The sequence below is a fragment of the Mesocricetus auratus genome, unplaced genomic scaffold (genome assembly GCF_017639785.1).
Source record: "Mesocricetus auratus isolate SY011 unplaced genomic scaffold, BCM_Maur_2.0 Super-Scaffold_4256, whole genome shotgun sequence".
Taxonomy (NCBI): domain Eukaryota; kingdom Metazoa; phylum Chordata; class Mammalia; order Rodentia; family Cricetidae; genus Mesocricetus; species Mesocricetus auratus.
Window position 1 is genome coordinate 14,632,032 of NW_024429182.1, and position 23,506 is coordinate 14,655,537.

At 45.6% G+C, this 23,506-nt stretch overlaps 1 protein-coding gene across 3 annotated transcripts in view; it reads right to left on the reverse strand.

Annotated features, from left to right (window-relative positions):
• Cnnm2 (cyclin and CBS domain divalent metal cation transport mediator 2) overlaps positions 1 to 23,506 on the reverse strand; it is a 130,661-nt gene that overhangs the window by 26,067 nt on the left and 81,088 nt on the right. For 2 of the 3 annotated variants that reach the window (XM_005063495.4, XM_005063494.4), the window contains exons 2-3: positions 3,188 to 3,331; positions 513 to 650 (exon numbers count right to left, since the gene is read on the reverse strand). In XM_005063495.4, the coding sequence (XP_005063552.1) occupies positions 513 to 650; positions 3,188 to 3,331 (282 nt within the window). Of the gene's footprint in view, positions 1 to 259; positions 325 to 512; positions 651 to 3,187; positions 3,332 to 23,506 lie in introns of all 3 variants that reach the window. The other variant, XR_002384306.2, reaches the window with a different exon arrangement.

Below are 23,506 nucleotides of genomic sequence, written 5' to 3' on the forward strand. Positions count from 1 at the left end.
CGAAACCATAAACAATAAGGATTTAATTCTGCATGTCTGTTTTTCTTTGTGAGTTTTAGCACCTGCATTACCACTGGTGTCCAACTGTTCTTCCAAGGCAAGCTGAAGAGAGAATTACTCAACTGTCCAATCAAACGAGGTGGTGCCTGGATTGCACTGTCAGCCTACTCCGCCAGCTGGCTCACTCATGGGGCTTAGCTGGAAGTAGATGACCTGGCCTACCGTACACATGCAGTGTGGCACTAACATTCATCCTTACCTTTCAGACCAATTTTAAGTTACTGGTCCACCCCTGGCAAATGTCTCAGAGGGTTCATGCCGACACTGAACACAGGAGAGGAGAGAATTTAAAGAGAACAAAACAAAACAGAACAAAAACAAAAACAAAAAACAAAACACAAAGTGGCATTACTTGTCACCCCATTTCCCAGCCTCCCCCCCCAGCCCCCCAGTCAGTGTGGTGAGGAAGGCTCCAGGGCCTGCAGATCTCATACTGTGATAAGCACACTTGCCTGTTGCTAGGAAACGGTGCATGGCCAGGAGAAGCTGTGGTGATATTTTAACCTTCATCTCGCTGTCCGTCTGCTTAAAGGCAGAGAAATCTTGCTTTCTTTCACGGTGGGCCACTTTCTTCTTTGTTCTGTTGTCAGCTGAGGGGAATGAGGAAGGAAAAAACAAAATCAGGGTCCTTTATTGATGAGAGACACAGAACACACTGATTTGATCTCTCCAGAGACCAGTGGGCCAGGCAGACAGCACAGGCCACTCCTGGGTCCACAATAAGTCACAGCAGGAAACTGGACTGCCTGAGAGAGGCCCTGCAGGACACTGAGCAGACACGACAAAACCCCAAAAGGACCACACAGAGTCACACAGCGGCAGACTGGCCTCAAGTGCTACCAAAACCACTCCCCAGGAAGAAATGCCACAGGCTACACCTGAGGGAAGTTGTCTGTGCCTTGTAGAGGGCCTCTCAGCCTCAGGTGAAAGAAAATAAACAAGGAAGAGATTCCTCAAGAAGAACAAGTCTCCTTCCAGGAATGTCTGTTCATCACCGCTGCTTCATTCACGCCCCAGACTCTGAGATGGTCAAGGTCAGGCAAACACGGGGTGATCCAGGAGGAATGAACCAGCCTCCTCTGGAAAAGGCTGGAGAGGAAGCACTCAGGCTCCGACTTTTGTTGCTGACTCGAAGCTGCTTCTCTGCAAAAGCAGCTGTGGGTAAACAAGCCTGCACAGACACATTTTATGGAAACTTCACTTTTTGTTTAATTTCTACATGTCACAAAGTAAGTATTCTTCTGTTGGGTTTTCTTTTTTCTGTCATTAAACATCGTGAAAAGTCACTATTGCCTTGTAGAACATATGAAATCAGTTGGCAGACACTCATTGGCTATGGTTTGCCAACCCCTAATCTAGAAGGGATTTCCAACTTTCATGGAGAAGTGTTGCATGACAAGACCTCTTGGTATGAAACGCTGAACTTGAGACTTCAGGGTTAGTTTCTATCTAGGTGAGCGGTCAGCCACGATAACAGCTAGTTGTCATTAGAGAACTTTTAAAGTTCTATATTGACTTATACTTTCCAGTTTTCACAATACCTTGAAATAAGAGTGCAGAATCCTCACAAAAGGCCAAGTCATTGACTTTTAACCCTTGGGGGCAGAGACAGCAATTGGGACCTTGTCCTTTATTTCTCTCTCTCTCTCTCTCTCTCTCTCTCTCTCTCTCTCTCTCTCTCTCTCTCTCTCTCTCTCTCTCTCTCAGTAGTAGTGTTTGAGATGGAATTTCACACTATAGCCTAGGCTAGCTTTGACCATAAAATTCTCTTTCCTTAGCTTTCCTTCTAAGGACTGGGATTGCAAGTGTACTCCATTAGACACAACTGTGGTCTTGTCACATTGGGTTTTTCTTTATCAGCACTTATTCTGGAAAAAAAGATTAACTTTTCAAATAACCTCATATGGGGCTTAGAGATGCCTCAGAAGTTAAGAGCACTGGCTGTTCTTCCAGAGGACCCAGGTCCAATTCCCAGCACACACACCCACCTGTAACTCCAGCCCCAGGTGATCTAATGCCCTCTTCTGGCATTCTTGGGTACTGCATGCATGGGATGCACATGTGCAGGTAAAATACCCACACATAAAAAATCAGACTTTAAAAAGAAAGAGGCTCATATGATAAAAGAGGGGATGAGGGTGGGGGCTGGGGTTCCCTTGTGCAGATGGTCAGTTGCGCATGCCAATGAGACAAGCTGCAGGCCCAATGCTCAGGGGCAGGTTCACAGCTGCCACTACCCCTGCCTGATCTAAACACTCGCCATTCCCATCTGCCCTTCAAAAGAAGGCCGTGGAGCAAACAAGAAGAAAGCCCTATTCTCTGCGTGTATGTGGGAATGGTGTATGTACCTGTGCATGCATCGCTGGAGGGCAGAGGTCAACATTTGAATGTGCTCATCTATTGCTGCCTACCGTATTTACTTGTTATTTATTTATTTATCTTGGAAAGGGGGTATCTTACTGAGCCTAGAGCTCACCAACTGGTTGGAGGAGCCACTGCCCCCTCAACATTTTTTAGTCTCTGCCTAAATCACTGGAATCATTGGCACCAACACCATCCCCAACTTTTATGTGGGTGCTGGGAAGCCACACCCCATGTGTGCACAGCAATGACTCTACCACCCGAGCTGTCTCCACAGCGGGGCATTCTCACTACACACATCACTGAGTGCCCCTCCCGGGCCACACCAGCATTGCTGCCCAAGACAACTGTCCCTGCTCAGCCCATCGCCCCCATCCATAGGTTCTGGAACAAGGGTGTGTGATCAGCTGCCATCTATCAGTTTAACTAAACAAACTCTCTTGTTAAATATGTGAATTATAAATTCAAGGAGAAACAAAATTATTTGGAAACACTTTGCTAGTGTAGAAGGTTATAAAACTGTCTGAAAACAGTTTCGTGTCTTGGGTGTGAAATCATGGCCAGGAGAAGCTGCCTACGGAAGAGAAGCTGTACTCACCGTCCCTGATCTGCCTCTTCCACTTGTGAAGGCACTAGGCGACACCGAGAGGCAGCACACAACCTGCACACACACCTAATTATAACAGAGAGCCCAACACGGGGAGAAGTGTTTAGATGGCAGACTGTCAGCACTAACGGTCTGGGACACACAGACACTGTTACTTACTGTACAGGTCTGTCTCATCCAAGATTTCAGATTTGATGATTTCTTCAATCACGTCTTCCAAGGTGACAATTCCTAGAACTTCATAAAATGGATCCCCTTCCCCTTCGTTGTTCACTCGCTGCACAATGGCCAGGTGAGATTTACCTTTAAAGACAGAAGACAAAGTGGCAGAGGTCATTTTCGAGGTTCCTTAGCAGGCTCCTCAGACACCTTATGACCATCAGGGAGCAAACTTGGGCCCTGTTTGTTTTATCGCTCTGCCAGGTCAAACACTGGCCGTCCTCCTCATCACTCTCCACATTACTTTTGAGACAGGCTCTCTAGATGATTCTCTGGGTTGTTTGGCCACTGAGGACCCCTGGATCCTTCTTCCTGTCTCCACCTTCCCAGAGTTGGGGTTAAAAAGCACACAGCTGTACCTGGCATTCTCTTTCATTTGTATGTGTGTGTGTATGTATGTATTTATGTATGTATGTATGTATGTATGTATGTTGTGTGTATGTATGTATGATATGTGCATGTGTGCCTGCTTGCATGTGTGTGGGCATGTATGTGTGCATGCAAGTGTGTGAAGATGTGAAGTTGACACAGGCAGCCTCCTCCATCACTCTTCACTTTACTGGGGCAAGGTCTCCCACTAAACCCAGAGCTCACAGAATCTCGCTAGTACCCAGGGTTCCCGTCTCTGCCTGTGGGGGCCACCATGCCTGCCCAACTCAGTTTCCAACATTTGTGTAGCAGAGCCCTTTACTCATAGAGCTATGGTCTACAGTCCCCTGGCAGCATTTTTTTTTCAGAAAAATTAGATAGTGAGTTATTAAAATCTATGTTTCAGCATTTAACAGTGCTGCCAATTCCACAACCAAATGGACCAGGCTTCCTGAGCCACCAAAGTGATACTGAGGGGTACCGTTGTCCACAGGCTGCCCTGGACCTAGCTCTTTGCTTCCTAGTGGAGGTGGCATTCGATACCATCAGCTCCTCCTCTGTGATACATTAACAGTCCTCTCAAAGAGAGAGAAACCTATGCATCTCCAGGGAGGTCCAAGACCCCTGAGGCAGTGCTATGTCCTCTCCAGTACTAAAATGTTACTGGCCTTCTCCACTGTGCGGATTGTGGACCACAGTGCAAAGATCCCTCGCTTGTCCCAGAATGCCACCACAGAAATAAACAGCAGCCTCACTACCCACCAGCACACACCACAGGAGGAGGGGAGAGGCCCTATCTCTGGGAAGGTCCTCACCATAGCAGTGCAAATTAGATGCTTACACCAATACTCTTTGGACATTCTTCTTGACCTGAGACACACAACGCAGTCTACGTAACAACGGTTGTCTTGAGAGAAAGGCACACGTGTGGTTTGGCTGTGAATTGCCTTCAATACACTTTACGTTTTGTGGTGCTGGGGAAGGAACCCGGGACCTCATACATGCCAGGCAAAGGCTTTAACACTGAGCATACATCCACCCAGGCCAAGTTGATTTCATTAAACATCACTTTTAGTTGATAGAACGACCACATGACAAACTGCTGTGTAGACATGGGTGTCTGGTAGACATTTTGAAGGGAATAAATGAAGTAAACTGATTGACATGTAAAACAAGCTATTTAAAATTAAAATAAAAATGATATTAAAAAATAAAAAAAAGAAAAACCATGGGCAGAATTTGATGTTAATGATTAAAAAATTGTAATTTCAGCAGAAAATTAAAAGTCTAAGAAACTTACATCCACTATCATGACTTTGTTTTTTGTTATTGTTTGTTTTTTCAAGACAGGGTTTCTCTGTGCTACAGCTCTGGCTGTCTTGGAACTCACTCTGCAGACCAGGCTGGCCTTGAACTCACAGAGATCTGCCTGCCTCTGCCTCCTGAGCGCTGGGATTAAAGGTTTGTGCCACCACTGCTGGGCTCATTATCATGACTTTGATACCTTCTTAGTAAAGTCTTTTGTGTGCTGTGTGTGTGTGTGTGTGTGTGTGTGTGTGTGTGTGTGTGTGTGTGTGTGAAACACGAGTGTGCCTGTAGTGGCCAAGTGTATCTCTTCTTCTTTGATACTTTCCTACTGTTTAAGACAAGGCGTCTCACTGAACCTGAAGCTAGACTGGCTAGATTACCAGCCTGTCAGTCCTTAGAGCAAGACTGGTGTTACAGGCCCTATGTCCTGCCAGGCCCAAGCCCTGCTTCCTAAGAGCAAGGGTGTCACCATTTCACAGCAGGCATTCTAACCAGCAAGCCATTTCCCCAGCCTTCAGTAAATACTTCTTTGATGGAATGGGTGGTCACAGTAATGTATGCTACCTTTAAAACAATGAATAGTCTGGTGCAGCAACTTTTGAAAGACATACAAAGTTAGGTGAGCCAATTCTTTCTATATTTGTATGTTTTAATTTTATGTCCTGGATGCTCTGCATGCATGTATGCCTGTGTACTGTGATGCCTGGTGCCCATGAAGATCAGGGAAGGGTGTTGGACCCCTGGGACTAGAGCTGTGAGCCACCAACGTGGGAATCAAACCCAGAAGAGCAGCCAGTGCTTTTACTGCTGAGCCATTTCTCCAGTCCTGCTAATTTTTCAACTGGCTATGGCAATAATGTGAGAATTATGCATGGATAAACAATCCTGAGTACTAGATGAAACAATGGACCTTTTAAATTTTAAATTATTTTTATATGAGTGTTTTTATGTGGGTCTGTGCATGTGAGTGCAGTTGTCTGTGGAAGTCAGAAGAAGGCATCAGAACCCCTAGAACAACAGATACAGGCAGTTTGTATATCCCAAGAAGGGTGCTAGGAACTGAACTAGAGTCTTCTAGAAGAACATTATGTTCTTAACCCTTGAGCCATCATCTTTCCAGCCCCACAATGGACTTTAAAAAGATTAACATTAGCAGATAAGTAAGGGCCGAGGCAGGTGGAATGCCATGAGTTCCAGGCTAACCTAGGCTACAGCAATAGTGTTTCAAAAAAAGAAAAAAAAAGCAGCCTTTGCATATACACACCTGCACTTTCTCTCTGCACACAAGCATTCATGTAACAAAATTTAAACAAACCAAAACAAAAACAAAAAAAAAAAAGCAAACACTTTTAGACTTGCAGAAAAGTCACCACTCTTCACCACTGGGTTCCCCATTGGCATTATCATGACACGGTGTCAAACTGAGACACTGCCATTGATATATTTTGTCTCAACTCCAGACACTTTGTTTGGACTTCACTGATTTTTCCAAACGTTTTTCCTGCTTCATTGTCCAGTAGCCCACTGTCCATCTGCCCCTCACCCCAGTCTCCTACGGACTACAGCAGCTGCTCAGTGTTTCATGGCTTTGATCATCTTGAGGTGAACTGCTCAGTCCCCTCTACTCACCAACCCTACCTCACCTCCCACAGAAGGAGAGGAACAGGTTGGTTCTGTGTGGATTGGTTGCAGAGGGGATATTCCTCATATACTGTATTTCTCAAAATTCTTCTGAAAGACTGCAAGCAAAGAGTGTTAACAGGACAGAGTCCTCATCGCTCATGAGTAGAACTTCAGGTCTACAGCTCAGACAACCTGTAAGAAGCTCCACTGGGCAGAGCATGGTGCACACACCTTTAATCCTAGCACTCAGGTGGATTTCTGTGAAGTTAAGGCCAGCCTGGTCTGCACAGCCCGTTTTAGGACAGCTAAGGCTATATAGGGAGGCCTTGTCTCAAAAGCAAAGAAACAAAACATCCACTGAGCTAGGGAAGTGGCTCAGCCAATGAGGGGTCTACCCCACATGCCCCAGGACCAGAGGTAGATCTCCAGAACCCATGTCAAAAGCTAAGCACAGAGGCACATGTCTGCAATGCCAGTTTGGGGGCAGCAGAGATCCAGGCCCCAGACACTCAACTAGCCTACTTGTCTGGATGAACCGATCAGCTTTAGGACCATGAGACCACTTTAAAAAAAAAGTATAAAATGATTGAAGAAAAAAGACCCAAGTCTATTTCAGCCTCCACACAGACAACTGCACACACTTACAAGTACATACAACATACACACCCCCCACACTCAACAAAAGAAAGGTTGGGCATAACGTCAAATACTGTGACAACTGTACCTTCCCTTTCCAAACACCTATCTGTGTGAGGCCAGACTTGGCCCCTCTACTCCAGCAGATACAGGACTGCACACCAGGCGGGAGTGAGCCCGGCTGCCTTACATCCAGCTGATAATACAGACAACAAGAACATCGAAACACAACATTACTCCCAGTTTTCTGTTTTGGAAAACAACTATATTTAATAAAAGTGTTATTTATGTTAACACACAATGGATTCATTATAGGCCTTTAAAACGGCTTGGCAGGTAAATATGTTGTTAAGTTTCATGGTTTTAAATTTGTATATAGTAAACATCAAAAGTTATAATCCATATAAACAGAAGTTTACTGTGTTTTTAATTAGTCGCTATTGTGTGTGTGCTGTATGAGGTCAGAAGGCGGCCTTTGCAGACCTGGAGTCAGTGCTTTCTGCCTAGAGGTGGGTTCTGGGAACTGACCTCAGGCTTTCCAGCAAGTGCCTTTATCTGCTGAGTCATCTCTCTGGCCATCAATAATTTCTATGACTCTAAAAGATCTGTTAAATTCAACAAATTAAAAGGACCACATGACAGTGCTTTGTGTTGCTGCTTTAGGGGATGGGTGAGAGTCAAGGAAGAACTTGGGTTCCCAAGTTCAACAGTCTTGGATTTGAACTCCAGCAACTGGCCACCCCCCACCTAAGTATTGGCCGTTGATAACCAAACAGGAGTATTTCTGAGCTCCAGTTTCCTTATCTCTCAAACCAGGCTGTGGTAACCGTTCCTGGACAGGGATAGTAGGAAGGCTGACACCCAACAGAGGTGGTACCCACAATCCACTGGATGATCAGTAAGGGGTAACTCATCTGCCCAAGTCTAAGGCACCATCAAATTATTACCAGCTTGACGGGAGAAGAGAATCTAAGTTAAACACACACAGTGATTAAGAGACAGGTTTCAATTTCAGAATAGTCTTTTACAACACAAAAAGACATTTCTGAAACATAATATTCGTTTTCTCAAAGTGTCTAAAAATATAAAGGAAGTGAATATAAACATGACATGGAAACCTCAAAATCGGTTAACAGTCACATAACTTTTTAAATGATAGGGCACACAAGGAAGGAGTGCTTTAAGTAGAAGGCTAGGTAACCTTTTGAACTAGGTAAGTTCACCTAACTCAACCGGCAGCTGCATTACAAACAGTCTCCGGGAAGCAGCTGGCTCAGGCTCCTAGAACTCACAAGTGGCCCTAGTTCTGCGTGACGGCTGGTCCTGCTGCACACAAATCAACGCTTCTACCTTGCTAGCTACCACTGAGGTGACAATGTTGTTGTTCAACAGTTATGTATCCTGGCAGTTTCTTTTCCCTAGCAAGCTCACATTAAAGAAAGGAGATATTTAGAGCAAAGGAGACCTGGGGGGAACTTAGGAGTCACAGATGCAAACCATGCAGGAAGTCAAGTCCACTCTGGTCTAGCCAATCGGCCAGTAGTTTCTCACATCTGCCTTCCCAAGGACCCAGCATAAGCAGTTAAAAATTCTTTGTGAATGCTGTCTGTCGAAAGTTAAATTCTTTTGCTATTCCCAGCTTGTGATCATTTAAAAGGAATTTTCCAAAGCAAGGTCTAATATTAGACTCAAAATGAAGTTTCCATTCCGCTGAGACGCTTCGCTCACCAAAGTAACTACTGCATAATCAGATTGTCTCGGAGCAACTCGTTTACATGCATATGGACATACTTGAAATACCAGCTCCAAAGCACCACAGACTGTGAAGGGCCTTACTCCAGGAGAGGCCATTTTTGTGAATTAGACTTCTTGGACTGGAAATGAAGTTTGTCTCCAAGCCCCTTGCACCGCTCACACCCTCACCTCTAACTCGGAAGCTTTTGCACCTGCTCCAGAGCCACTTTCTCTTAGCTCTGGGATTCCTGGTGAGACGTCCTGTTTCCTGAGCCCACATCCTGGTGTGCTGCTCAAAGGGGTGTTTGGAGGTGCCTCTGGGGACCGTCATTCCAGGCACCTGCCCCACTAACTACTCACTGTGGGTCTTTAGGCTTCACCTGGCGATAAAGGAAAAATGCAAACACCTTTCTAAGAAAGAAAGTTGTAAAAAAAAAAAAAGTGAACTTTTTCTTTTGAAAGAGGATCGCCTTCTGCAGCTTGGACTGACTTCAAATTCACAGCAATCCTCCTGCCTCAGTCAGAACAGGACCTTTCTTGGTTGCAGGGTTGGAAGAGTTAAGTTGGAATGAAAGCAGAAAAACAACCCTGAGACACAGGGTCTGGAAACTGGGTGTGCAGGGATGAGAAACTAGGATGCTAGCATCCAGGAGGCGGGGGCAAGAGGCTCAGGAGCTGAGGTTATCCTTCGCTACATGAGGTTATCCTTAGCTACATGTCAAGTTTTTACCAGCTTCAACTACAGGAAATCATGTCTCAAAAAGTTAATACCTCAAACATGAGGAAGAAAACTTAAAATGGATAGATTCTAACTTCTAAAGAATAAAAATACAGGGCAGCTGAGTAGGCTCAGTGGGGAAAGACACTTGTCACCAAGTCTGACACATTCTTGCATGTCCCCTCCACAATAAGAAAAAAATTAATAAAAGCACAGACATCAACAAAATGTGTAATTTTAGGTATTAGATGATGCTAAGACTTTTAAATATGCACCGTAGGTTAAATAAACTAAATGTATGATTTATAACTCAAAGCACAGGGCCAAGGAAGAGGCTCAGTTGGTAGAATGCTTGACTGGCACAGGAAGTCCTGGCTTCAGACTCTGACACAACAGGATGGGCGGTACGCACTGTAGCCCCAACACTACGGAGGTAGAGGCAGGTTGGTCCCAAGTTCAAGATTATTCTCTGTTACATATAGAGCTCCAGCAGGTTAGCCTGGACTACATGAAACCCTGTCTCAGAAAAAAAATGCATAAATTTCTGGCATGAGGCTTGGAGAGGGCTTCTTTGGCCCAGCCATATGGTGTTACAGTATTAGTTACTTTCAATTTAAACCCCTAACCACTGACTTCCTATTTGGGTCCTTAAATGGGACCACAAAATGGGGCAAAAGAGAAAAATCTAATTTCAGAGCGCAGGGCTTTCTGGCTGTATCTCTGCTGAATTCAGAATTGTGACATGGTTATGAAGTCACCAGCTGGATGGTTCCCTAACTGCATGTACTCAAGGCAGAGCCTTGCATGGGTAGACCTTAAGAACCAAGTCCTCAGCCGGGCATTAGTGGCACACGCCTTTAATCCCAGCACTCAGGAGGCAGAGGCAGGCGGATCTCTGTGAGTTCGAGGCCAGCCTGGTCTACAGAGTTCCAGGACAGGCTCCAAAACAATACAGAGAAACCCTGCCTCAAAAAAAAAAAAAAAAAAAAAAAGAACCAAGTCCTTACAGCGCGAGGCCAGGTAATACATATGAAGCAGAGTGAAGATCAAATTTCTCTTCCATGCCCCACATATCAAAGTTTCTCACTTGTATCTTCTCTGTGGCTGGTAAGCCAGCCCAGAATGTCAAGGGGTCACCACATCAGCATGCTGCTGGGTGTAAGCGTCTTTCTCGGTCCCAAATAATGACACGGAGACTTACTATTAATTATGAAAGCTTGGCCTTGCCTTAGGCTTGTCCCACAGCTCTTATAACTTAAATTATAATTTTAATCTGTTTTACCATAAGGCTTTTTAGCTTTCTTTCGTTCTATATGTCTGACTCCCTCTGTGTCCTGTTGACATCCCTCCTATACCTCGATTATTTCCTCCTGCTTCTTCTCTCTGCCCATACCTCCTGCCTAGCTATTGGCCATTCGTTCTTTATTAAGCCAATCACAGCATTATAACTTCACAGTGTGCAAATACCCCACAACAGCTGGGCCCAAATATTCAACATCAGATACCATCTGTATTTTGATCATAGCCGATGTCAATACCCAACAGGATTATGCTGACAGGAGTGTGTGTTACCCACTGCCTGATGAAAAGAAAACGCCTTTGCTCTCCTTCTTTGCTGGCAGTGACGTGAAATTCAGCAGTAGACAAACTAAAACAGTTGGGGAAGAGAGCCAAGGGGGAGGATGAAGTCGAACCAAATTAGAACAAGCACACACAGCTGTACTAATAAAGAGACTGACATCCAGTAGTCAAAAAGACCTAAGGATCTGAGCACAAGGCAAGGGGAGCCCGTGGAGTCTTCAGACATGACTCAGGGCAGGAAGTAAAGAAATAGGCAATTATGTAAAGAGAAACAAGCTAGCGCGTCAGATTCGCCATCACTGCTGCATTGCACAGCTCCAGGGGGCACCACCCGCGTGGGATGTCACCACTCCCCCGCTCACCAAGGACAGAGCAAATGAAATTCTTGGCAGACCTCCTAACAAAGCTACAGTAGGAACTCAATAAGCAGGAATCAATAACGTTCCCAAGAGGCAGCTCTATGAGACTAATGAAGAAAGAAACTAGTGTTCTCCAAGGCCTGAGCTCTGGCCCCAAATAGCTAATAACCTGAGATGGGAAATATAATTTAATGGCTGTAGTTAACATCTCCCAAGGAAGCTAGACTGTGTTAGTCAAGGAAGTCAACACACTTTAAATATCATGAGAAGTGGGCTTACTCTGACTTGATGCAAATGAACAGACTGATCAGGAGAGGTCTACCTAGAACATCATAACATAGGTCCTAAATGCTCATTCTAACTCTACAGTCACATGAGTTCATTCAACGGATGTGTACTAAATGCCCCGCTCACTCCACAGCAAACAGAACAACACTTTGGCTCTCAAGGAACATTCTATCAGGAAGGCAGGCACTAAGAGAATGGACAGACACACACACAGGGATCGTGCTTGACGTGTTGTGAGGAGGAAGGGGTGGTGGGGGTCGCATTTAAGACGGCATGATTGGAGGAAGGCCTACCTGCCAAGCAAAACTGAGGGACATGAAGGAGTCAAACACGTAGGCACGCTGGATAGATAGTCTGTGGATAGAGGAACAGCAGAGGCCCTGATGGGAATACTTCATGTGCTGAAGGAATAGAGACAAGTCCAGTGTGGTTGGGACAGAACCAGCGGAGGACAGAGCTAGTGGGTAGAGCTAGGGCAACTCAGTCCATGAAAAAGTCAGATGGCTACCTTTACAGTCCAATTGACTGACTTAGAATCACCTAGATATACCAGGAGGGCAGTGGTGCTACATGCTTTAGTCCCAGAGCCTGGGAGGCAGAGGCAGGCAGATCTCTGAATTCACAGCCAAGGCTCTTACACAGAGAAACCCTGTCTCGAACCCCATCTACCACAGCACCTAGGATATAAGCCTCTGGGCTTGTCTATGATAGTGTCTAGTTTCTCTCTAGTTTCCAGGGAGGTTTCACTGAAGATGACCATTCCATCGGCTAGGAGTTTATACTGTATAAAGTGTGTTTGTGAGTGTGCGTGTACACGCGCGCACGTATCCATATCTCTCTGCTTCTGGAAAGTAAACAGTGTGCCCCGCCACCTCACACTCCATTGCCATGCCTTCCCTGGCCAGGAGACATCCTCAAACCCTGAACCAGAAACAACCCTTTTTCCTTAAGCTGTGTTTTGTCAGGTATCTATCTGGTGGCAGCAGTGAGGAAGGCTGGCACACCACCACACAGAGCAGCTTTTTACTCTGGGATGGCGAGTCACTGGAAGGTTCTGAGGAGAACAGGGGTGTGATCTAGGTGGTGTTTTGAGGGGTCATCCTGGCTGCCGGTAAAAAAGAGCATGGGGGTGGGGCAGGAGCAGGGAGGCCAGAGAGAAAGACACTTTATAATTCAAGTGAGAGGGGATGGGAGGGGGCGCGGAGACGGGGTGGAGGTAACGGCAGAGCAGGCCTGGGCATACACTTCCCAACTGTTCACAGAGCGGCCAGAGATCTGACTCTCGGCATCAGTGCCTCCTCCCTCTGCTTGCTCCCCTCACCATCCTCAGCCTCCATTATTTACTTATGTCTTTATGGGCTGGTAGGATGGCTCTGGAGTGAAAGCCCCTGAGGCCAAGTATAAGAACCTGAGTTTGAGCCTGGAGACCCACATGGTAGAAGAAAAGAACCAACACCCACAAGTTGTCCTCTGACCTCCACAGGCTATGGCACTCGCATGCCCACAAATATACATATGCCACAAATATAACCTTTTAAATGTAGTGTGTTTGTCTTTTTGGTTTCTCCTGTGTGCATTACTAACATGACAAGAAACATTAAAAAAGAAACGATTTCATTTTTAGTTTCCCAATGGCCCCCACACCTCTTGACCCATGACTTCAGGGCCAGCTCAAAACCACCTGTTAACTGCTGTTTTCACAGAAGCCTACCAGCTCCATGAATATCAAGGGGAGGGCTGAAGAGGCGACAGTCCTGTCCACATTCCACCCAACGACAGGTCTGGTGGAGACCCAGAGAGTCACGGTGACAGAGCCCAACTAAAATGGGCCAGGTGGAGCTGGGTAGAGAGACCCACCCAAGGCTTTGCAAGATACCACTGGCTTGTGTCGGAAAAAAAAAAAAAAACAGAAGAGAAGAGAAGGAAGACCAAAGAGACCATTTCAAAATTGTGCAGTTCTTGAATGCCAAGAGATAGGTAACATCTAGAGAACACCAAGATCCCTCACAGAGTGACAGACACCACAGAAGGAGTGCACAGTTTTACAAAGTGCAGTGACCACAGGATTCAGCACTGGGATCATATTTCTGACAAACTAGGATGTCTACAGGCGGGAGCAGGACATTCAGAGAGCAGCCCTGTACCATTACCTGTCACTTGAACTTGACCTCGAGGCCAGACAGCCAGGTACATACATATCGTGAGAAGCTAAAAACGCCACGGTTTCATCACATCAAATGGAATTGAAAGGAGCAGCTAGTGGGTAGGAGACTGCTTCAGGGCTCCAGGGAACCAGTGGCAACACTGGGGACAGGGAGACAGCCACACAAGAGACATCATAGGTTCCTGTTTAGAGTCACTGATGGAGGGCAAGATGATCCCAGAGACAAGGTCTCTGGAGTGTGGATCAGAGCCAGCACATACAGTTACAACTCACAGCTCTCATTTCCAAACGCAAGAAAGAGGTGGCGATGGGGGTGGGTGCGGCACTGATGGAGGGGGATGGGAAAGTTTCACAGTAGCCATAGGGTCACAGGGACTTTGTAACTGCTGAGGGCTCCGTTCCGCCTGGGTGGGAAGGCAGGTACAGTAGAGGAGGCTGACTGAGCGGGAGAAGGCACAGCGGTTTCCACACAGACAATAGCCGTTTCAGAAAAGCCCTGGTGGCCAGGGCAGGTAGAGCTGTCTTCCATCACCCATGGCTCCTTAGATGGGCAGGCTCTTGATGGAGACCAGCTGTGAGCCTTTCTGGGCTTTGGATCCTTTAACATCTCCCTTACTTATAACTCTACCTACTACATAAACTGCATTAGGCAGCTTTTCCACCCCGCCCCCCCACCCTGCACCCCTGGTAGAAACACTCTTGCAATTCTCAACTCTTGAGTGCACTGTCTAAATTCTCCCAAAGCTCCTGTCTCTCTCCACCTAACTCCAAGGTCCTTCTCCTGCTAGGACCTCACTCCCCCCAATTCTCCCACAGCACTGAGCCCAGTGTTTCTCACCCTTCCTAAAGCCGCCACCCGTTAGTGGACTTCCTTCTGTGGTGGTGACCCCAAACATACCAATACTTTTGTTGCTACTTCATAACTGTAATTTTGCAACTGTTATGATTCACAAAGTAAATATCTGTGTTTTCCAGTGGTCTTATGTGAACCCTATGGGACCCCAAAGGGGTCACGACCCACAGGCTGAGAACCACTGACCTGACTGTTGTTCATTCTCTACACAGAAAAGGAAACACAAGGCCAGCAATCACAGGACTCCAGCTCCTTGCTCACTGCCTGGTTGCAAGTTTGCCCTGACACAGCCACAGTGGGCTCCAGGATGCCCGGCTCTCAAGCGGTGTCGTTCTTGACAGTAGACAGGAATGGACCCTTTTCTCACCCATTCCTCCTCAACCAACAGACGCAGATCCCAGAGGAAAACCCCTCAATCACAGGGCACACAACTCATACAAAAAGCAACCTTTACATAGATTTTTCTAGTAAATACACAGATGCATGCTTACATGTGTCTTATAGATCTACTGCTATGATCTGATATTACAATAAGAGCTACAGGGCTTAACTTGCCAAAGGAGAAGTAGCATGACTGAATTTTATTTAGGGAGTTAGCACCTAGCTATTTCTGTACTCCTAAAAGCTAAAGTAAAAATAAAACAGCAAACTTCATGGGTTTTTTTTTAAGTGCTTATTTTACCTTACCATCCCCACTAGAGCTAAGCACATTTTTTCCAATTGAATTTTCCCACCATAAAGTAACCAGAAAAATGTGACACAGATCTTAAAATAGTGCTCCATAAACAATGTGTGCGTGTATATATAGAAGCACTCGCTGTATATAGAAATCACTGACTCTAAATGATGATAGCCACCGCTATTCTAGGACACAAAAGCCCCCCTTTACCAAAAGCATCACTAGTTCCAAAAATCCCAAAGGCTGATGAGTAGGTGGCCATCCAAATCTCCTCACAGGGCAGAGCCTCCACACAGGCCACAGTGACATACCCCCAATGAGGTCTTGGAAGCCAGGGCAATTTCAATGAGGATATAGGTTTGTGTGACATAGATATAACCTCTCGATAAGACCATGTAGTTGTTAGGAATCTGAATGATTTACTAATGCAGGGGTGGGGTGGGGTGGTTCTCAGTGGATGATCATGTCCTAAGGGATACATGTACAGGTTATGAAGCAGGGGCTGAGCCTCATTGCCAGGGCACAGCCTGAATTGAATTCCTACCACCTTCTGAGAAGACAGCAAACATCAAAGAGAAACAGTAGACAAGTCTTTTCCCCAGTGGCCAGGCAGTCTTAGGTACAGCACACCGTGGACAACTTGAGGTTGAAGGTCTTGGCCTCCTTGCCAGGGCCTACTCCCCCCCCCCCCCCACACACACACTGCTGCCTCGAGCAGCCTCTCCAATGGTCTCAAAGTCACATCCACTTTTTATAAGTGTCTATTTCCTAACCCTGAAGCAGAGCATGAACCCCTCCCTCCCCGTTCTTCAGTCTAGAACCTTACAGCCCTAAAGTGCTGGGGACATAGAAAATGCCATCCATTTTGAAGCATCTTCTCTGTAAATGTGTGGTGCTGGGACTGAACCAGCCTTGTTTATGCCAAGTAAGCACTCCACCATGAAACCCCACCCCCAGGCCTGAAGATACTTCAAAATATGATGTATAAAAGAATTGTTTGCAGATTTTTAAAAATGGTTTTAACATGTGTGGTTGAATTTTGCTTCTCCATGAACAGCTCTACACAGTAAGACCATTAGTATTGTTGTAGCTGGGTAGCAAAGTTACTGTTCCATCGGCGGAGATATGGGCAAGGGTGTCAGCACTTTCATAGCACAAGTCCCTGAAATACACCAGAATGTCACATTCTGCCTGGCACATGTTCATGCATGCAACTCCGTAGTGTGTAACTTCACAAATTAAAAATTTACTTAAATCTCTTGAGCATTTTTTGAGGGGAAGACATTTTGAAACAGAATCATAGCTAGCTCTACCTACCCTCAAACTTCCTGTGTTGCTAAGGATGGTCCTGCATTCCCAATCCTCCTGTCTATACCTCCTAAGACCTGGGATTACAGGTGTGGGCCACCATATTATTGCTGTGTGTTTCTAGGTTCTTGGGTCTTACTCAAATAATTGCAATACGTGCATCCAGATGTGCAAAGCTACAAGAAAACTACTCAGGGTTGACGTGATGGTCCAGATCAGAAACAAGTGTGCTGTCAAAGACACGTGAGTGATTCTGGGGCTTCCATTTATATGTATTCCTTATAATTCTTCCATTTTGACTGACAGACTCGGTTTACATGGCTAGCTATAGGCAGATGTCTAGCCCCTTAAGAAAACATGAAGGTTTTTAGAGACAAGGTCTTATGTAGCACAGGCCAGACCTGGTTTTGTTACATAAATGTTGTAGGGTTTCTATTACTGTGAACAGACACCATGACCACAGCAACTCTTACAAAGGAAAGCGCTTAGCTGAGGTGGTGGCTTACACTTTCAGAGATTCAGCCCATTATCATCAAGGCAGGGAACATGGCGGCCAGGAGTATGGTGGCCTGTAGGCAGACATGGTGCTGGAGAATTCTACATCTTGATCCAAAGACAACAGGAAATGAACCGTCCTACTAGGCGTGACTTGAGCATATACCTCAAAGGCTGCCTCCACAGTGACACACTTCCTCCAACAAGACCACACTTCCTCCAACAAGGCCATACCTCCTAATAGTGCCACTCCCTTCAGGGGGCATTTTCTTTCAAACCACCACAATAACCAAGGATGACCTCAAACTCATGGCCTTTCCACCTCCATCTCTTAAGTGCTAGGATTTCGTGGTAGCATACCCACCAAGAACAGTATGAATGCTGTTAAAAGAAAAGCTAGGAAATGAGTGCTCGTATTGTGAAAGGATTTTCATGTTTTTGAAGGCAGAGTCTCATTTACCCTAGGCTGGCCTCGACTTCTCCATGCAGCCAAGGATAACCACGAGCTCCTGATTCCCATCCAGGATTACAGGCATGTGCCAGCAGACCTGACTTTGTTCAAGCTGGGGATCACACCCAGGGCTCCATGCATGCTAGGCAAGCACTCTATCAACTGTGCTGCAGCCCCAGACCCTGAAACACTGCATGGTCACAAACAGTTACAAGAAATAAAGTCCCACATATCTTTGCTCATGGTCCCATGCGATTTAACCCTTTTCTCTAGCCGTAATGTCTTTTGACACTGGAAGGACATAAAAAGCAGGACGCCAGCAGGATCCCTGAAGAACATGTTAGTCACAGGGATCCCTCCTAGTGCGTTTTGTTTTTGCTTTTTCTGTTTTGAAATAGTCTCACATTGTGGCCCAAGTTGGACTCAAACTCATGCCAATCCTTCTCCTTCAGTCTCCCCAGAGCTATGACTATGGGTGTATGCCACCATGTCTGGCTCCAAAAGAACTATATTCTCTTCTTTGATGAAATAAGCACTTGACCTCTACTGGCAATGGCTTTTAACCTTTATATTTTAAGAAAAAAAAGTTTATCAATAGATCTTTTAATCAAAAGAATTTGTGTCATATGACCCTTATTGGGGGGGGGGGTTGAGACAGGGTTTCTCTGTGGCTTTGTGTCACACTGCAGCTTCCATGATGAGATTGATTATTTTTTACTCTCTTTTTTCTCCTAAATTGTATTTTATTTTTTGGTGGGGGATTGCAAGGGCAGAGGGTAGATATGAAGGGATGAGGAAATGATGGGATGGCGACACATGACATGAAAGACACAGGAAAATAAATAAAAAGAAAAGAAGTGCGGGCACTCTGAACTGGTTTGTTCCATGGGACCATCTAAGAGTCCAAAATGAGCAGGACTACCATCAGGAAGAGAAGGCCATGCAGTAAACCCTTTTGTCCACATGTCTTTACGTGCAAGTGTTCATTGCAAAGAGTCATTGGTTTGGTTCAAGGCCTCTGATTTCTGCTACACTATCAATGCTGGGCCCTCTGTGGAACTTGGTCATCCTGATGTTGCCCTGTGTTGTGGAAATCCTGGAACTTTGGGTCTGCAGGACGGGTCCTCCCTTCACGTGCTCTAGCAGATCAGAGACGGGGATGGGGTGGATGTTGGGGTGGCCAACACATAACCCTGGTTCTGGGCCTTGGTAGTTGCAGAGTCTGTCAGTCTGCCAGCTCTCCCTTGTTCTCACCACCAGGGTGAGCACTCCTGCATTGCCCCTTGCAGCAATGAGCAAGAGGTGGGGCCAGTTCTCCAGCTTCCATGTCCTCCAGGTCGGATCTCCCACACGAACACCTTCAGGGTCAGCTCTGCTATGCTCCCAGGCCTGGTGTAGATGATCTCCCTCACATACACCTTCAGGGTCAGCTCTGCTGTGCTCCTGGTGTAGAGGATCTCCCACACGAATACCTTCAGGGTCAGCTCTGCTGTGCTCCTGGTGTAGAGGATCTCCCACACGAATACCTTCAGGGTCAGCTCTGCTGTGCTCCTGGTGTAGAGGATCTCCCAGGTCATTCTCCTTAGTGTTGCAGCTGATGAGGGGCAGGGCCAGCTCTCTTGCCTGCCTCAGGCATTGATGACAGGAGACATTTCTCCCATGCCCATGTTGCCACATAACGATGAGTAATGGGGACAGCTCTCCCATGCTCACAACTCTGGGGCTGGCTTACCCACACCTCCACCAATGGGGTTGGCTCTATTGTGCTGCCCAGGCAAGGGTACACATACATCTTTTGCTGGTTCCATTTCTCTGGGTTACCCGTGACTGACAGATTTGGGATGTGCACCACAGAGATGCAGCAAGCAGATGGCAAAAGTAAGACCAGACTTGGCCTAAGTACTAATGTCCAAAGCAGAGTCAGTGGACAGCAGGTCACCTGTGCAGACAAGTGAATGTGTGAGGGCGACAGACCCACTCAGTGAGCTGCGCAGTGAAAATAGCTAACACAGCTAGAAAAAAAGAAAAAGAGGGAAAAACTTCCAAAACAAAAGGTTAAACTAGACTACTTTGTAGCTGTGTTCCAAAGACAAGCAGCCAAGACACTCACTACTATCCCATTATTTTCAACCTTTAGCCTCCCCTCTGAGGCAAGCTCTAACAATGAGCCACAGATGGGCTCACAGCAGCTCAGTCTCAGTCTTGTGACCACAGGTTTTAGCCGAGAACCCTAAGTGAAGTGATTAATAGAAAATTCCATTGACTCGCTTGATGGCCCATCCAAATGATTTGTGAGACGGTCTCACGAACCACTAGGACACAGACTGAAGAGTTTTTCCATTATTTCCCCCTCTCTGAGTATTTAAAGACTTGTATTTTCCCATCTTTTGAGGAAATATGTTCTTATAAATAGTGAGGCATGCCGGGCATCTCCACTTCATCTTTTTTGGTGGTCTGTAGCACGCACTGGAATGTTTTCCTAGTAAATGATCAGCAATGGAAAATATGGCTAAGACAAAAGATGGCTCTTAAGCTGGGATGATGGGAACCTTCTCGTCTTTCCCAAGAGACAGGTGGTCTTCTATAGAACTACGGGGCTCGTTTTCAAGCCAAGGGGTATATTTCTGTGTTTTCTGTAGACTCAGAGCTCTGGTCAAGATGATGGACGTGGGCCGGATACACTAGTCAGGTAAATGTCTGACAGACCAGTGAGATAGGTCAGCATAGCTGACAGCTGATTTTCAGGAAGAACGCACTTCTGCTGGCTTCAGTCTTATGACTCTTACCACTACCTTGAGTTTTCATTTTCAGGCTAAAAATCATCTAGATGCTTGTGAGCTCACATTTTTCTATCAGCTAACCTTACCTTTTGGGTGATTTCTACAGTAAAAGATAGATATGCAGTTACATCTTCATGCATAAGAATGGATTCATCTGTGGTATTTTACAGTGAATCAAATGATCTAAGCACAGACACTATGCTCACAAATACTGTACCCAAGGGCTGGGATTGTGGCTAAGCAATACTGTGCTTGCCTAGTATACATGAGGTCCTAGGTTCAATTCCCTAGACCATAAACAAAACCAAAAGGATACTTACATCAAATAATACAATGCATATGTCTAACAGTGGAAATTTTAGGAAAGGACTTCATTATTTCTTTTTAAATTGGCTTAAAAGGAAGGGTCACCCCCAGCTTAGTGGCATGGCACTTGCCTGCACATGCAAGACACTGGATTTGATCCCTGGCACAGGAAAAAAACAAAACCAAACCAAAAAGCCACCACCACCAACAGAAACTCTGATCAAAGGAGAAATGAGTGTGCATTTGGTTGTAAGGAAAACTTTACCGGGCTGGGGAAATGGCTCAGTGGACAAGAGCACTGTCACCCAAGCATGATGACCTGGCTTTGGAAGCCCAGCACCCATGTGAAGACCTGGGAGTGATTGTGTTTGCCTACAACCAGCATTTCCAAGAAGTCTTTCCAGGAGAATGCAGTTTGCAACAAGGTTGAAACTGCTACTGGATTATTACATAGCTAAGGTGTGATTAATTACAATTGTATCATACAAAGGAAAAAGAACTATCAACATTTTTAAAGTCACTAAATACTGGATTTGGAAGAAATACTCACCAAGTTCAAATTCTTACCCAGTGTAGTCAGTTCTTCTGAAAACTGAAAACCATGAAGCATAAAGACACTTCAAGGTTTTCCTCACTGTTGTGATTAAAATAATCCTGGCATTTTACTCTTCTGCTTCCTGTCCCCAGAAACCTCAAACACATCATTGTTATAGAAGAGGGAAAAATGTAATCGTATGACTTTTAAAACATGTTTTCTATTACAAACCTCTTTACCATTCTTTCCCACCATTCTACTGCCTGCTTTCCCTCAAGTAGCTCTTAAAATTTCCTAAAACCATGGCTGGGATCTGAAATGTCCCTTAAAAGGCTGTGTGTGGAAGGTGTGGTCCCTGATGCTCACTATGCAGAGATAGGCTTTGGGGAAGAGACCGGATCTTGAGCATTCTGATCTCATTGATGGACCAATCCACTAGTGAGTTCATCATTTTGATGAGTTATTGAGAATGAATGGAAACAGGACATGGGTCCTACTTAAAGAGTACATATAGACAACACACACTCACACAAAGATGGGTTCTCATATATAGCTCTGGCTGGCCTGAAGCTCCCCATGTAGACCAAGCAGCCCCAAACTACTTACAGAGATCTGCCTGTTCTCTCTCTCTCTCTCTCTCTCTCTCTCTCTCTCTCTCTCTCTCTCTCTCTCTCTCTCTCTCTCTCTCTCTCTCTCTCTCGTGTGTGTGTGTGTGTGTGTGTGTGTGTGTGTGTGTGTGTGTGTGTGTGTGTGTGTGTGATGTATTCAAGTTAACTCCAAGCCAGAAGAGAGGGTGAGAGTCCTTGGAGTTGGAGTTATATGCAGTCTTGAGCCATCCAATGTGAGCACTGGAAATCAAATTCAGGTTCTCTGGATGAACAGAAAGCACATTCCCCAGCCCCAGAAGTATGTACTCTTTAAGCAACATCTTGTCCTCAGCCCTTTCCATTTGCTCTCTGTGATTCCTGTTGACAATGAGGTAAGTCCCTGCTATATTCCAGAACCCTAGAGGCAATGCAGCCACCAAATAAGTCCAGCCTGAGACCTTGAAACCTCAAGTCATGGAAAACCTTTCCTGTTCCAAATGGATTTACTAAGTTCTGCCATAGCTAGGGTCAGCTCTGTCCATCCCAGGCTGTCCTCACCAGGCTGCCAGAGTTGAACCTAAGGGCTTCTGCAGGCTGAGCCATCTTCTCATGTGTAGTATGTGTGTGTGTGTGTGTGCGCGTGTGCATGTGCGTGTGTGTGTGTGTGTGTGTGTGTTCATTGCATGAATACAGATGAGCACATGCCGCAGCATATGTGTAGAGGTCAGAAGACAACCTAGATTGTAGTCCTCACCCCTCACCAAGGCAACTTCTCTTTGTAACAGATGGAGACCATTACAGAAACCGTAACTGAAGAAAATGCAGAGTTGTGGAGCCCAGTCCCAACTGATATGTCTACAACACAACCCCTGCTCAGAGATCATTGCGGCAGAGGGTGGGACAAGATTGTACAAACAAAGGAACAGGAGGCCCGCTGTGCGATTGTGTCTCCTAGAAATGTCAGAGAAGCTACAGCCATGAAGTCTCACTAACATGCTTGACTAAACATGGTCCAAACTTGGATGCCACCAATAGATATGCTAACATGGAAGGGTGAAAGGTCACAAGGCCTCAAACCTAGACAAAGAACTACAGGCAACAACTAAGGAATTCTAAGAGTAGGAGAAATAGTCTTCATCAAGGAAGAATACAGCATTGGGTTACCCAATACCAAACTGTCAGTCCTGAAAATACATATATACAAGCCACATTATGACTGAACAGGTTGTATTTAATGTATATACACATACTCGAGTGCTTACACACACGTATACATGCATATATGTAACAACAATTAAAGAAAAAGAGGCTATGAATTTGAAAGAGTGGGGAGAGGTGCATGAGAAGGTTTAGAGGAGGAAAAGTAAAGGGAAATTATGTATTATATATTATGCTCTCAAAAATATGTTAAAAAATCACCTACGTGTTCATCAGTAGAAGTCTGGCCTAAAAGGTAGGTCAGATTTATGTAGTGGGTAACTCTTA